We start from the raw sequence: 13,743 nt of genomic DNA, 5'->3' as shown, positions 1-13,743 counted from the left end.
TTCTTAGGACAGTCAAGACAAAAATCAATGAATTGTACTTACTGAGCGCTTACCGCATGCTAAGCACTGTAGTAAGCACTTAGGGGAGTGCAATCCAACAAAGGTGGTAGACATGGTCCCTGTCCACAGCGAGTTATTTTTTTCTAATATATGTTTAATGTTTACTATGTTCGAGGCACCGTGTTAAGCACTGGGGTAGATACAAGTTAATCAGGTTGGACACAGTACATGTCCCCATATGGAACTCACAATGTTAATACCCATTTTACAGATGAGGTAACTGAGGCACAGAGAAATGAAGTGATTTGCCCAAGGTCACACAGCAGACAGGTGACAGAGCATGGATTAGAACCCAGGTCCTCTGATTCCCGGGCCCGTGCTTTAGCCACCAGGCCACACTGCTTCGCTGTATTCCTCTAGTTTCCTCTAGAGGGAATCTAATAGTGTGTGTGTGTGTGTGTGTGTGTGTGTGTGTGTGTGTGTGTGTGTGTACAAGCTAGCAGCCTCTCAAAGGCAGGGACTAAGTGTCTCTCTCCCACTGCCACTGCCCCAGCACCCGAGAGAGAAAGAGAGAGAGAGAGAGAGAGAGAGAGAGAGAGAGAGAGAGAGAGAGAGAGGGTGTGTGTGTGTGTGTGTGTGTGTGTGTGTGTGTGTATTCGTGAATAGACTGGAAGCCCCTCGAGGGCAAAGCCCATGGCAGAGCATGGAGTCACCGTGGCTGTTCCGGGAACGAGGATGGGCTGGTTTGGACCAACCCACCAGGGTGGTGGTTGTGTTGCCACCTGCTGTTACTCAGGGCTTCTGGCCCTGGGTCTCGACAGTCAGCGCATTGTTCCACGCTGGCTCAGCCTCTCCTCTGCCACAACCGCTTCCCTCTACTGCCAAGTGAAGTAGGATTGCTTTTCGGGAGAAGGAAAAGGCTGCGGATGGCAAGATTTCTTCCAACCCCATCTATGTCCTTTCCCTTCTCCTCCTCCTCCTCTTCTTCTTCCTTCAAGAATTTTCCAAGATTCATCCCACCCAACCCCAATCTGTCGCCCCAGTTACCCACCAGCCCGTGTGTCGAAGGATGTTAAATTGATCTTTTTGTTCCTGGGTGTCTTTAAATGAGTTTGCCCACACTATGTGTCTTTATCCACCGGTCTGCCCTGCCTGCCCCAGAAGCTTCTGAAGAGAGTTTGGGGTGGAGGTGGGGACGGGGGTCCGTGTTTCCCTGAGGATTTCCCCCATCTGGTCAGTTTGAATTGAGAGCCCTAGCCTATCTCCCCTCTCTCCTTGGGTCAAGGGTCTTCAGTGCCTCTCGGGTTTGGCGACGCATCAGTGCTGTCCAGCTGCAGATTATCCTCAGCGCACAGAGGACAGAGAACACATGTACACACACACACACACACACACACACACACACACACACACACACACACACTGTGCTGGATAGTAAAAAAGGGACAGAGGGAGGAGGGGGTACAGTCCCTGCCCTCGAGGGGCTGCCGAGCTAACTGGGGAGGGGGTGACAGAAGCCACAAACCATGTGCCAAACTCGAAGGACTTTCCGTGGTGACGGACCTGCCCGGCCCCTCCCCACCTCCCTTCCCCCGACGGGGCCACCGTAGAAGCGCAGAACAAGTGGCCACAGAAATTCTGCCTTGGAAGCCTCCTCGGACAGCTCCCCGCTTGCGGCCGGAGGAGAGGAAGGGAGACCAGAGTAGCCAAAGGGGAGGACAGTGGGGAAGAGAGACGAGTCTGGCCCGCTGCGCTGTCAAAGCCACAGTCAGGGCAAGAGCGAATCTCCATCGGCTCCTGAACCCCCGCCCGCCTGGCCCCTGAGGGAGTTCGTCGTCTCTCCGAGGGCCCTGTCCGGGAGGGTCTTTGGCCCAGGGGGTGAGGAGGGTGGAAGGAGTAAGGAGGGGCGTCAGGGGCCAAGAGAAAGCAAGAAGGGCGGGGAGGAACGGACCTCTTCCGCAACCTCCCCCCACCAAAAAAAAAATACCCACACCCTGAAGAGCTGGAGGGAGGCAGGGAAGCAGTTAGAACCCCAGAAATTCCCTAAATCCCCAGCCCCCTCACAGCGTCCCGCATTCCGCTCACCCTCCCCTTCTCCTTGTTTATCCTTTCTTTATAGCGACTCAGTCTGTTATTGTGCGCACCGTTGGGTTGTCACCATTCGTCGTGTGGTTAGCCCCGTGGACTGCATTTTTGTGTTAAGAGACTGCTGCCTTATTAGTAGAGTTACTGGTGTGATCATCAGCCTTCTAGTTACCGTGATTGTAATTATCATGATCATCGCTCCCTGGCTTCGGCGCTCCCAAGTGCCCTGCGCCCTGTATCAAGAGCTGGAGATATCTTTCCGGAAATCTGGGCAAATTCACCACGGCCCCGGCCCTCCAGGGACTCTCGGGATAGAGCAGGCGGACCCCTAAGGAATGAGACCCGTAAGGAATGAGACTATTCCATCGGGTAGGGAAAACAGGGAAAACGCAATGATCGAGCAAAGTGGTTAGAGCCACGCTGGGAGAAGCCACTGCGACCCTCATCTCCCCCTCACACCCGCAGACATTTGGCTGCTGCGACCCTTCATCATCCCCGACCAGAAACACTTGGAGACCCACCCCATCTCCCCCCCCCCCCCCGCCACCGGAAAGACTGTCCCCATCCTTCCCATCTCCCCCCTCCCACTTCCAGAGACATTTGACGACTCAACCCATCTACCATCGGAGAGTCTGCCGCGCCCCCCTCCCCACCGACACACTTTCGGAGACATTCGACGACCCTCCCTATTTCTCCCGGGAAAGGCTGCAGCGACCCTCCCCCCTCGCCTCCCCTCCTCGGGAGAGGCTGCCACGACTCTCCCACTCCCAGAGATATTTGACGACCCTCCCCATCTCCCTACACCCGGAGAGGCTGCCGCAACCCTCCCCATCTCCCCACAGAGCCTGCCGCGACCCTCCCACTCCCGGAGACACTTGACGACCCTCCCCAACTCCCCACACACGGAAAGGCTGCCGGGACCCCCCTCCTTCCACTCCCAGAGACACAGAGCGACCCTCCCCATCCATCCCGGGGAACGTGTCCTCAACTCCCCACACCCGGAAAGACCTTCCCATTTTTCTGGATCTCGGGACTCACAAGGTTGACGATTGCTCCGACTGGGTAGGCTTTGCCAGGGGAACTCAACCAAGAGGAGGACTGTGGAATTCACCGTTTCGGGGAGAACGCCCTCTTCCCCTTTCTCCCCTTCCCCTCCCTCCTGCCTCCTCTCCGCGTCCCCTCACCCTGGCGGATAATGGAGAGCTCCCGTTTGGATTCTCCTCCACTGTGACACCCACCCAGCCAGTCCTGTCTAGTGAGCAGCCCCCGAGGGGCCCCAGGAAGGCAGATGGGGAAGAGGGAGACGCTTATCCAGGAAGAACCGGAGTTTGTGCGGGGCGGGGCGGGACAGAGCGGAGTGGTGTGTGGGGGGAGACCTATCTGGAAACTAAGTCAGCGATTCCTATCCAGCCCCCGCTCTCTGCCTCTGCGCGGGGCGTGGCTGGCGAATGACATCAGCGGGCGCTATTGTGTCAGGATCAAGTCGAGGCTGGAAGGCAAGAGACGTTTTCTCCATCCTCGAAGGTGCACAGAATTACCGAAACGCGCTTTCCCACCCGTCCCGGCCCAGGTGATATCACGATTCGTCACGCCTGCCCATCGGAATGTGCGGGGTCATCTAAGAGGGAGGGCCCAATCCCTCGGCACCCCTATATAAAGCGTCGGCGGAGGACACTCCAACATCAGATCTTGCCTTCCTTCTTCTCTCTTTCTCGCTCTCTCTCTCTTCCCTCGCTCACCTCCAGTCGCCATGTCCTGCAAATCGACGGTCACCATGCACAGCAGCGGACGCCGTGGCTTCAGCGCCGCATCCGCCCTGGCCCCCGGCGCCTGCCGCTCCGGATTCAGTTCTCTCTCCGTGTCCCGCTCCGGAGCCGGGGGCAGCGGCTTCGGCCGGGTCTGCGGCGGGGTCGGCGGCGGGGCCGGCTTCGGCAGCCGCAGCCTCTACAACCTGGGCGGCTCCAAGCGCATCTCCATCAGCACCGGAGGAAGCTACGGCGGGAGAGGTGGCGTTGTCGGTAGCGGGTTCGGCTCCGGCTATGGAGTCGGCTTTGGCTCCGGCATGGGCGGCGGCTTCGGTGGCGGCTTCGGCGGGGGCTTCCCCGTGTGCCCCCCGGGTGGCATCCAGGAGGTGACCATCAACCAGAGCCTGCTGGCCCCCCTGAACCTGCAGATCGACCCTACCATCCAGCGGGTGCGGACCGAGGAGCGCGAGCAGATCAAGACCCTCAACAACAAATTCGCCTCCTTCATCGACAAGGTGAGAGGGCCGGGAGCCCCCGTTCCCTCCTCCTCTGGCTTGAACCTGCGCCCATCCCCCGGTCTCCCCATCTCTCTCCTGGGGTTAGTGGCCGGCAGGGTCACTGCAACTCCGTGGACCTCTCCCACCTCTCCTCCGGGGTCTTGAGCTCTGGTTGAAGGGGGGCGAGGGTTGTTTTTGAGGAGGGCTGATGAAAGGGCAGAGGCCTGAAGACTCCGGATCTCCCAACCCAACTCCTCTGGCCGTCGACGGGCGCTTCCTGAGGGCAGGGAGCTATATTGGGCTCTGGGCAACCTACAGAAGATACAGCTCCAGCCCTGCCCTCTCGGGATTTACAATCTAATGGGGGGAGGCAAGTGAGAGAACTTGGGGGACTAAAGAACAGTCAGAAATTCTCAATTCAAGCGAATCAGAAACACATAAATGTTCTGAAGCAGTGTGACCTACTGGAAAGGACATGGGCTTGGGAGTTAGAGGACCTGGGTTCTAATCCCTGCTCTGCCACCTGCTTGCTATGTGACCTTGGGCAAGTCACTTAACTGCTCTGTGCCTCAGATTCCTCAACTGTAAAATGGGGAGAAATTTCCTGTTCTCCCTCCTCTTTAAACTGTGATCGCCGTGGGGGACAAGGATTATGTCCTACCAGGTAATTTTGTATCTGCCCAGTGCTCAGTACAGTACTTGGTACATGTTAAGCGCTTAACACAGACCATAATTATTATTATCCGAGAGCGAATGGTCGGAACTTTGGAATTTGGGTAGATTAACCCAGGAATGCGTCTCGGAGGAAGTGATTTCACAAGCCTTTGAAAGCAGGCAGGGCGTTGGGTTTGGTAAAGCTGCGGCCAGAAGGCGTTCCGGGAGGAGCAAGAATACCGTAACATTTATTACCTAATTACTTAGTTATGATTTATTGAGTTTCCACGGCTCGTTTATTTCCCCACAACGCTTCTCCCATTAATTATCCTAAATAACTACACCACATTCCCCAAGAGTAAGTGGCAGAGTTTCTTCTCCCTATTTCTAGAGGGAGGGAAAGAGAATCTCAGAGAGGTTGGGTGACTCTCCCAAAGACACAGAGCACCCAGGAAAACACTCCAAGGGAGATAAGGCTAGTTCAACTCTTTCCCTCAGCTCCTTGGATTCTTGACTGATTTCTTCCCGTGACTTCCAGGTGCGCTTCCTGGAGCAGCAGAACAAGGTACTGGACACCAAGTGGGAGCTGTTGCAGCAGCAGGGGACCAAGACCGTGAGGCAGGACCTGGAGCCGCTCTTCGAATCCTACATCAGCAACCTGAGACGCCAACTGGAATCCATCCTGAACGAGCGAGGCCGGCTGGATTCCGAGCTCCGGGGCATGCAGGACCTAGTGGAGGACTACAAGGCCAAGTGCGTGAGCGCAGAGGGGCGGGGGCGGGGCCAGAGAGCGGGAAGGGACTGAGCTAGGAAGCACAGGAAACAAGAAACTGGAATTCTAGAAATAGGAAGGTCCTCGTTGCTGGGCGGGGATGGTCAATTGGCTCAACACCCTGCCTCCAGGTGCGGGAAGTCTGAACGAAACCCAAACCAGGGGTTGTCTACCCTCTTTTGCTTGCCTGTTGCGAGTTAGGCAACCAGGAAGTTCTTTAATGCATAACCCAAGTCCCTCCTGCTGCCACTTCTTTCCTTCTTCTCAGTGGACCTGGAGAACAAGGGTAGACACTTATCAGATAATCAATCAATCGTATTTATTAAGCGCTTACTGTACGCAGGGCTTACTTGAACCTTCCCCAAGTCTTCTCTTTCCCCGACTGGGCCATTCTTCTCGTCCTTCGGAGGGCCGTTCTCTCTTCGGACTCTTTCAGCATTGGACATTTTTTTTTTACCCTTCACCCCATGACTGATTCCAAAATATTTGTCTAATTGGGAGGTTTCAGTGGGTCCAGCGAGAGGACTGGGATGGGACACGTTAAGTTGCTTGAGAGCTGGCCTCTTCTTTTTTATTAGTTATTTTGTGATTTAATTAAGCATTTACTGTTTGTAAAGCCCTGTGCAAACCCTGGGGAGACGATCAAGAGGATCAGTTGCAACCCAGTCCCTGTTCCACGAGGGCCCCCCAGGAAGGAGAGAAGAATCTATCCCCCATTTTGCAGATGAGTAAAACGAGGTCCAGAGAGGTTAAGCGGCTATACTGGGGTCACAGATTAGTGGCAGAGCTGGGACTGCAGCCTCCGTGTGCGATTCCCAGTCCCATGTTTTTCAACGCTCCTTCCCTGTGGCCTCGTGGTCCCACAGAGTGGTGGCCTTCGATTGGCCAAAAGGTCGACGGATCCACCTTCGACCCCCGCTCCACAATTCACACATATACACACGACTTACTGCAGCCCCTCCCTCCCCATCTCTGCAGGTATGAGGACGAAATCAACAAGCGTACCGCGGCCGAGAACGAATTTGTGACCCTGAAGAAGGTGAGTTGGGGTCTCCAGGGGCGGGATGAGGGGAGAGAGACTGTCTCCCTGGGAGCCCGCTCCATCCACCGGGTGTGCTCACGGCGGGTCCCTTCTCCACCCCTCCGCAGGATGTGGACGCCGCTTACATGAACAAGGTGGAACTGGAAGGCAGAGTAAACTCCCTGACAGACGAGATCAACTTCCTGAGGGTGCTGTACGAGGCGGTAAGGAGTCCATGCTGCCCCACGTGATCTCTTTCCGGTCGGGCAGGCTGGGTGGTGCGGAGTCCTAGGCCCAAGGGGCCCAGGGGTGACAGTCGGAAATGCTCCCATTCTCTAGGAGCTGTCCCAGATGCAGACCCAGGTTTCTGACATGTCAGTGGTCCTGACCATGGACAACAACCGCAGCCTGGACCTAGACAGCATCATCAAGGAGGTCAAGGCCCAGTACGAAGAGATCGCCCAACGCAGCCGGGCCGAGGCCGAATCCTGGTACCAGTCCAAGGTGAGATCTGCTGTTAACCAGACTTCCTCATTCCCGTCCCCCTTCCTGCCCCCCCCCAAGATTTCCCTATTCTCCCCTATCTTTACCCTCCACCAATTCCCTCCCTGTCTTCCCCCTTCCACCCATTTCCCTCCCTCCTCCTTACCTGGGCCGGGGCAGGGTTGATGCCCTGAAGACGGTGGTTGGAACGCTGACCCTGACCTCTCTCTCTCTCTCTGACTGGGCCCTGGCAGTACGAAGAGCTACAGCTGACCGCCGGCCGCCACGGTGATGACCTGCGCAACACCAAGCATGAGATCTCCGAGATGAACCGCATGATCCAGCGGCTCCGGTCCGAGATCGACAACGTCAAGAAGCAGGTAGGGAAATAGGCTGACGCTGGAGAGGTGGGGGGAAGAGGGGCAGCTCATCACTTGCTCCGTCCCACTCACTTCCCCTCCCCACCCTCTGGCAGGTCGCCAACCTGCAAGCCGCCATCGCCGATGCGGAGCAGCGCGGTGAGCTGGCCCTCAGGGACGCCCGGGCCAAGCTGGAGGAGCTGGAGGCCGCCCTGCAGAAGGCCAAGCAGGACATGGCCCGCCAGCTGCGCGAGTACCAGGAGCTGATGAACGTCAAGCTGGCCCTGGATGTGGAGATCGCCACTTACCGCAAGCTGCTGGAGGGCGAGGAGTGCAGGTGAGGGCCCGGGCGTTCAAACGCCCACGACGCGTGTTGGAACTCGTCGGTACCATTCCCCGTTTCATGGGAAACCCCTGGGGCCCGCCACCTGGATTTCCACTCTCGAGGGCGTCCTCCACCGTGTCCTGGGGCCCTTGGCTAACCCTAATAATACTGTGGTATTTGTTGAACGCTTTACTAATGATGTCAAGCGCTGAGGGAGATACAATACAAGCAGATCGGACAGGGCTTGCAACCCAAGAGGGAGGTGGAACAGGTATTGAACTCCCATTTTACCCATTGTCAGCTGTGTGACTTTGGGCAAGTCACTTAACTTCTTTGTGCCTCAGTTACCTCATCTGTAAAATGGGGATTAAGACTGTGAGCCCCCCGTGGGACAACTTCATCACCTTGTAACGTCCCCAGAGCTTAGAACAGTGCGTTGCATATAGTAAGCGCTTAATAAATGCAATCATCATTTTACCGATGAGGAAACTGGGGCCCAGAATAGTTGACACGTGCCCGAAAATCACACAGCAGGCAAGTAGTGGAGCCGGGATTAGAACACAGATCTTCTGACTCATTCATTCATGCAATCTTATTTATTGAGCGCTTACTATGTGCAGATCACTGTACTAAGTGTTTGGGAAAATCCAATACAAGCCCGTGCTCTTTCCACCAGTCTCTCTGCCCCACGATGCCCCCGCCTCTTGTCTTCTCGCTGACCTCTCGTTTGCTTCTCCTTTAGGCTGAGCGGAGAAGGCGTCGGACCCGTCAATATCTGTAAGTTTCTCTTCCCAGAATCTTGCTCGTTTTATCCTTTCGTCCTCTCCCCAGTCCCTCCTTCCCTGATCCACTGCGCTTGTAGGTTCCCTTCCCAACCCGCTCCTCACTCCCCCCACAACCTTCAGGGTTCCCTTTCTTCTCTTCAGCCTTAAAGGGTCTCCTCTCCCCTCCCACTCTCCCCTCTCCCGAGGGTCCCCTCCCATTCTCCCTTCCCCCGAGGGTCCCCTCCCACTCTCTCGTCTCCCGAGAGTCCCCTCCCACCCGTCCCCACGCCTCGAGGGTCTCGGGCCGTCCTCGCTCTCTTCTAACCGCGTCCCATGGTCTGTTCTCTCTCTTCCCTTCCCCTCCCCGAGCAGCCGTGGTCAGCTCCACCGTGTCCAGCGGCTACGGCGGCGGCAGCGGCGTCGGCAGCGGCTTGGGCCTGGGCGTCGGCAGCGGGCTCTCCGGAGGTCTGAGTGCGGGCAGCTCCTCGTTCAGCTCTAGGAGCGGGCGGGGTCTCGGCGGCGGGTTCGGCTCCGGCAGCACCGGCAGCTCGAGCGTCCGGTACAGTACCACCACGTCCTCCAGCCGGAAGGCCTACAAGCAGTAGAAGCGGATGCTTCGAACCATCTCGTCCCTTCGCCCCCCATCCCCAACCCTTGCTCCCTCTGGCCGTCCCCTGGGGTCGCCTCTCGGGCCCCGGCACGCCTGGTCTCTTGCACCGTGGGCTTCGCCTGGCTCCCGCTCCCTCCCCACCGTGTCCCGCGGGGAGGCTGAATCCGGGAGTGGCACCCCACTTCGGGGCGGACAGAACCTCTCTCTGGGTTGTGTGTTTCTCTGCTCCCTCCCCTGCCTCCTGTTTGTCCAATAAAGCGCATTTGTGATATCTATCTGCCTCTCGACCCTTAAATGACCCTCTCTCGTCGATGTGGTGGTTACCACTTGGCCCTACAGTCGCGGGGTTTGGGGTTGTGGGGGGGTCGTTGGGACCTGGCTCAGCATTGAAGGGGGGAAGCAAGGGGGAGACTAAGTTCATTCAATCGTATTTGTTCAGCGCTGACTATCTGCCAAGCATTGTACTAAGAGCTGGGGTAGATACAAGGTAATTGAGTTGGACACAGTCTCTGTCCCACATAAGGCTAGTGGTCTTAATCCCCATTTTACTGATGAGGTAACTGAGACACAGAGAAGTTAAGTGATTTGTCCAAATTCTCACAGCAGACAAGTAGTGGAGCTGGGATTAGAACCCAGGTCCTTCTCACTCCCAGGCCCGTGCTCTATCCAACAGGCCTCGGTGTTTTAACGCTATACTGATTCAGCGCCCTCTTTGGGACCCCACTTCTCTGCCCCTCATTCAGGTTCAGCGCATTCAGTCTGGGGAAGAGAAAGCCGAGGGAAGGGTGGGCTGTGGTTCTGTTCTTCTAGGACTGGGCCACGGCCACATTCTGTGACCCTTTTCTGGACCGCTCCCAACAGAAAGCATGCCCGCAGCTCGAGGAATTTGGGTTAGACGATGACTTGGGAAGGTGGGGAGGAGCCAGACTGGATTCTCGAGCTGGTGGGGGGTAGATCCTAGGGGTTAGGGCTCCCCCTCCGCCGGGGAGAGGGGGAGTTAAGGACACTATACCAGAGCCAACTGTGGTCGATCACTCACCTCTGCTGAGCCCCGGGATTCCCCCCAAAGACCCGTATACTTTCACCCCTCCAGGATTCCGGCTTCTCCGTTGGGGCCGCGGAGACGGAGGAGGTGACGGTAGAGCGGGTTAGTGAGTGCCCTCTGCCGGGCACGTGGACGCACTGGGCCTCGAGCTGGTGCTGCGGTAGCCTGGGAAATTCAACCGTGGGAGTTTCTTGTTCGGGGAGAATCGGGAAAAACAGGAGCTGGAAAGGAGAGGAGGTCTATCCCTGCGTCCCTGTTCCTGTGTGTCTGGCGTACATCCACGAGTGAATATGGGGATTAAGACTGTGAGATCCACTTGGGACAACCTGATTACCTTGTATCTACCCAGCGTGGCTCAGTGGGAAGAGCACGGGCTTTGGAGTCAGAGGTCATGTGTTCAAATCCCGGCTCCACCAACTGTCAGCTGTGTGACTTTGGACAAGTCACTTAACTTCTCTGTGCCTCAGTTATCTCATCTGTAAAATGGCGATTAAAACTGTGAGGCCCCCGTGGGACAACCTGCTCACCTTGTAACCTCCCCAGCGCTTAGAACAGTGCTTTGCACATAGTAAGCGCTTGACAAATACCATCATTATTATTATTATTACCCCAGCGCTTAGAACTGGGCTTAGCACATAGTAAGCGCTTAACAAATGCCATAATTATCATTTTCAACGCTTAGAACAGTGCTTGGTACATAGTAAGCGCTTAACAAATACCATCATCATTAATAGGGGAAACAGCATGGCCTATCGGATAAAACGCTTAGAACAGTGCTTTGCACATAGTAAGTGCTTAACAAATGCCATTATTATTATTATTATTGTTATTATTATTATTATTATCAAACACGCACCTGGGAGCCAGAGGACCCGAGTTCCAATTCCAGCTCTGCCACCAGCCTGCTATGTGACCTTGTCAAGTTGCTTAACGTTTCCTTGCTTCAGTTTTCTCAACTGAAAAATGGGGAGTCAATGCCTGTTCTCCCTCCTACTTCTCCCTCAGAGAAGCAGCATGGCCTAGTGGAAAGAGCACGGGCTTGGGAGTCAGAGGAGGTGGGTTCTAATCCCGGCTCCACCACTTGTCTGCTGTGTGACCTTGGGTGAGTCACTTAACTTCTTTGGGCCTCACTTACCTCATCTGTAAAAAGAGGATTAAGACTGTGAGCCCCACGGGGGACAACCTGATTACTTTGTTATCTACCCCAGCGCTTAGAACAGTGATTGGCACATAGTAAGTACTTAACAAATACCATAATTATTATTACTATTACTGTCAGGGGCTGTACCCGGCCTGATTAACTTGCATCTACCCAACTTTGAACACTGCTTGTAAGTGTTCATAGTAAGTGCTTAACAAATACTATTAAAAAAATCTGGGCAGGTTTCTTAGTTTATAGCAGGTTTCTTAGTTTATAGCAGGTTTCTTAGTTTATATCCCCTTGATTTAATAGTAATAATAATAATGGAATTTGTTAAGTGCTTACTATGTGCCAAGCACTGTTCTATCTATGTGTGTTTGTGTCTGCGTATGTCAGGATTCTGTCGCCTCCATTTGACTGGCAGCTGCTTGAGGACAGCGACAGAATCTCCTCCTTCAGTCCCTCCCCAAGGGCCTAGTAGTGTGTGTGTGTGTGTGTGTGTGTGTTGTGTGTGTGTGTTGTGTGTGTGTGTGTGTGTGTGTGTCCTGTCTTCCCCATCAGATTAGCAGCCCTTAGAAGGCACAGACTGTGTCTGTTATATTGTTATATTGTACCCTCCCAAGCACTTGGTAAAGTGCACACAGTAAGATCTCAATAAATACGATTGACTGGCAGACTACTCCTCCCTATGCCCGCTACTGACGCCCAGCCAAGTCTGTGTCCGCAGCGTGCAGGCTAGAAACGGACTATGGAGTATACCACTACCCCGAATGAATTTCATTCTCCCCCTGGCTGGAGGCAGGGAGCTGGTTCCGAGGAGTGTGGCGGTTCTCTCCTGTTCCGGAGATCCGGGAATCTCGGCACCCCCGCCGTCTCCCTCCACCCTGGCCATCTCGCGGCCCCTCCCAACCCCGCCCTCCGCCAAAACAAGGAAGCGGAAAACTCCCCGAACCTGCTCGGAAGAGGAAAAGAAGGGTTTTAGTGCGTCGCGGGGGCCCGGGATCGTTGGAACAGGCCCAAGGCCCGCAGCGTGGAGGTTGCAGAAAAGGGGGAACGGGGTATTGTTCCCTGGAACCGAAGCAGGACGCGGCGGTCCCTCCCCGGCTACTCCACGGATAGACGGGCTCCTCTCGTGGGAGGAGTGGGAAATTCCACGGTGCGAGGCACCACGCCCACCGAAGCGTCCAATCCTAGCAATTTTTCTCCCCCTCTTTCTCCTTTTCCTCTCCCAAGGGCTTAGTACAGTGTTCTGAACACACTAAATGATCACTGAATAAAATCGATTCCTCCTCTACCTTCTTTTCCTCTCCTCTTCTTCCTTCTCCACCTCCTCGTCCTCCTCCACCTCCTTTTCTAGAGGGGAAGACAGACATTAAAAACATTACTGATAGAATGGGAGAGTATAAGGTTGTGTATAAGAGAAGCAACGTGGCTCAGTGGAAAGAGCACAGGCTTGGGAGCCAGAGGTCATGGGTTCTAATACCAGCTCCGCCACTTGTCAGCTGCCTGACTTCGGACAAGTCACTTAACTTCTCTGTGCCTCAGTTACCTCATCTGTAAAATGGGGATTAACGCTTTGAGCCCCACGTGGGACAACCTGATTACCTTGTATTCCCCCCAGCGCTTAGAACAGTGCTTCGCACTTAGTAAGTGCTTAACAAATGTCATCATTATTATGTGTGTGCAAGTGCTGTGGAGCTGAGGGTGGGATGACTATCAAGTGCTTAAAGGGGTACAGATCCTCCTGCATGGGCGATGGGGAAGGGTCTCCTCTTCCTCTTCTTCCTCTTCCTTCTCCTCTCCCTCCTCTTCCTTCTTGTCCTGGGGAATCTCCTTTTCTGCTCAAGTCAGCACCTCTGGGGCCATCCCAGTCATCCCTCTATCTCCAACCCTGCACCCTACCCTTGCAACTCCTTCCTGAGGTCTAACCTCCCTCCCCACGTTGCCGTATTTTGTTTGCTTTTTTATGGTTTTTTGGTAAGAGCTTACTGTGTGCCAGGCACTGTACTAAACTATGGGGTAGATACAAACTACTCCAATTGGACACAGTCCATGTCCCACATGGGGCTCATTGTCTTAATCCCCATTTTACGCAAGAGGGAACTGAGATACAGAAAAGTGAAGTAAGTTGCCCAACGACACAAAGCAGGTAAGGGGCAGAGCCGAAATTAGTACCCAAGTTCTTCTGACCCCCAGACCTGTGCTCTATCCATTAGACCACACTGCTTTTCAGCCAGGAAGA

At 55.0% G+C, this 13,743-nt stretch overlaps 1 protein-coding gene across 1 annotated transcript; it reads left to right on the top strand.

Annotated features, from left to right (window-relative positions):
* Positions 1-3,762: 3,762 nt before the first annotated feature.
* Positions 3,763-9,570, top strand: LOC119933489 (keratin, type II cytoskeletal 6A-like). Its single transcript, XM_038753023.1, has 9 exons — positions 3,763-4,345; positions 5,520-5,734; positions 6,732-6,792; positions 6,903-6,998; positions 7,114-7,278; positions 7,512-7,637; positions 7,733-7,953; positions 8,684-8,718; positions 9,078-9,570. The coding sequence occupies exons 1-9, from the start codon at positions 3,836-3,838 to the stop codon at positions 9,308-9,310; spliced, it is 1,662 nt and encodes a 553-aa protein (XP_038608951.1). The 5' UTR covers positions 3,763-3,835; the 3' UTR covers positions 9,311-9,570.
* Positions 9,571-13,743: the final 4,173 nt, after the last annotated feature.

This window comes from Tachyglossus aculeatus, chromosome 10 (assembly GCF_015852505.1).
Source record: "Tachyglossus aculeatus isolate mTacAcu1 chromosome 10, mTacAcu1.pri, whole genome shotgun sequence".
Taxonomy (NCBI): Eukaryota; Metazoa; Chordata; class Mammalia; order Monotremata; family Tachyglossidae; genus Tachyglossus; species Tachyglossus aculeatus.
The sequence above is the reverse complement of the archived record's forward strand: the minus strand, read 5'-3'. Positions and strand labels throughout refer to the sequence as shown.

What these genes read in the sequence shown, in the direction of transcription:
- LOC119933489 (XM_038753023.1), top strand. Translation starts at nt 3,836, where the DNA reads ATGTCCTGCAAATCGACGGTCACCATGCACAGCAGCGGACGCCGTGGC. An exon ending in AATCCTGGTACCAGTCCAAG is followed by an intron (nt 7,279 to 7,511) that starts GTGAGATCTGCT and finishes GGGCCCTGGCAG; the next exon opens with TACGAAGAGCTACAGCTGAC. An exon ending in CGTCGGACCCGTCAATATCT is followed by an intron (nt 8,719 to 9,077) that starts GTAAGTTTCTCT and finishes CTCCCCGAGCAG; the next exon opens with CCGTGGTCAGCTCCACCGTG.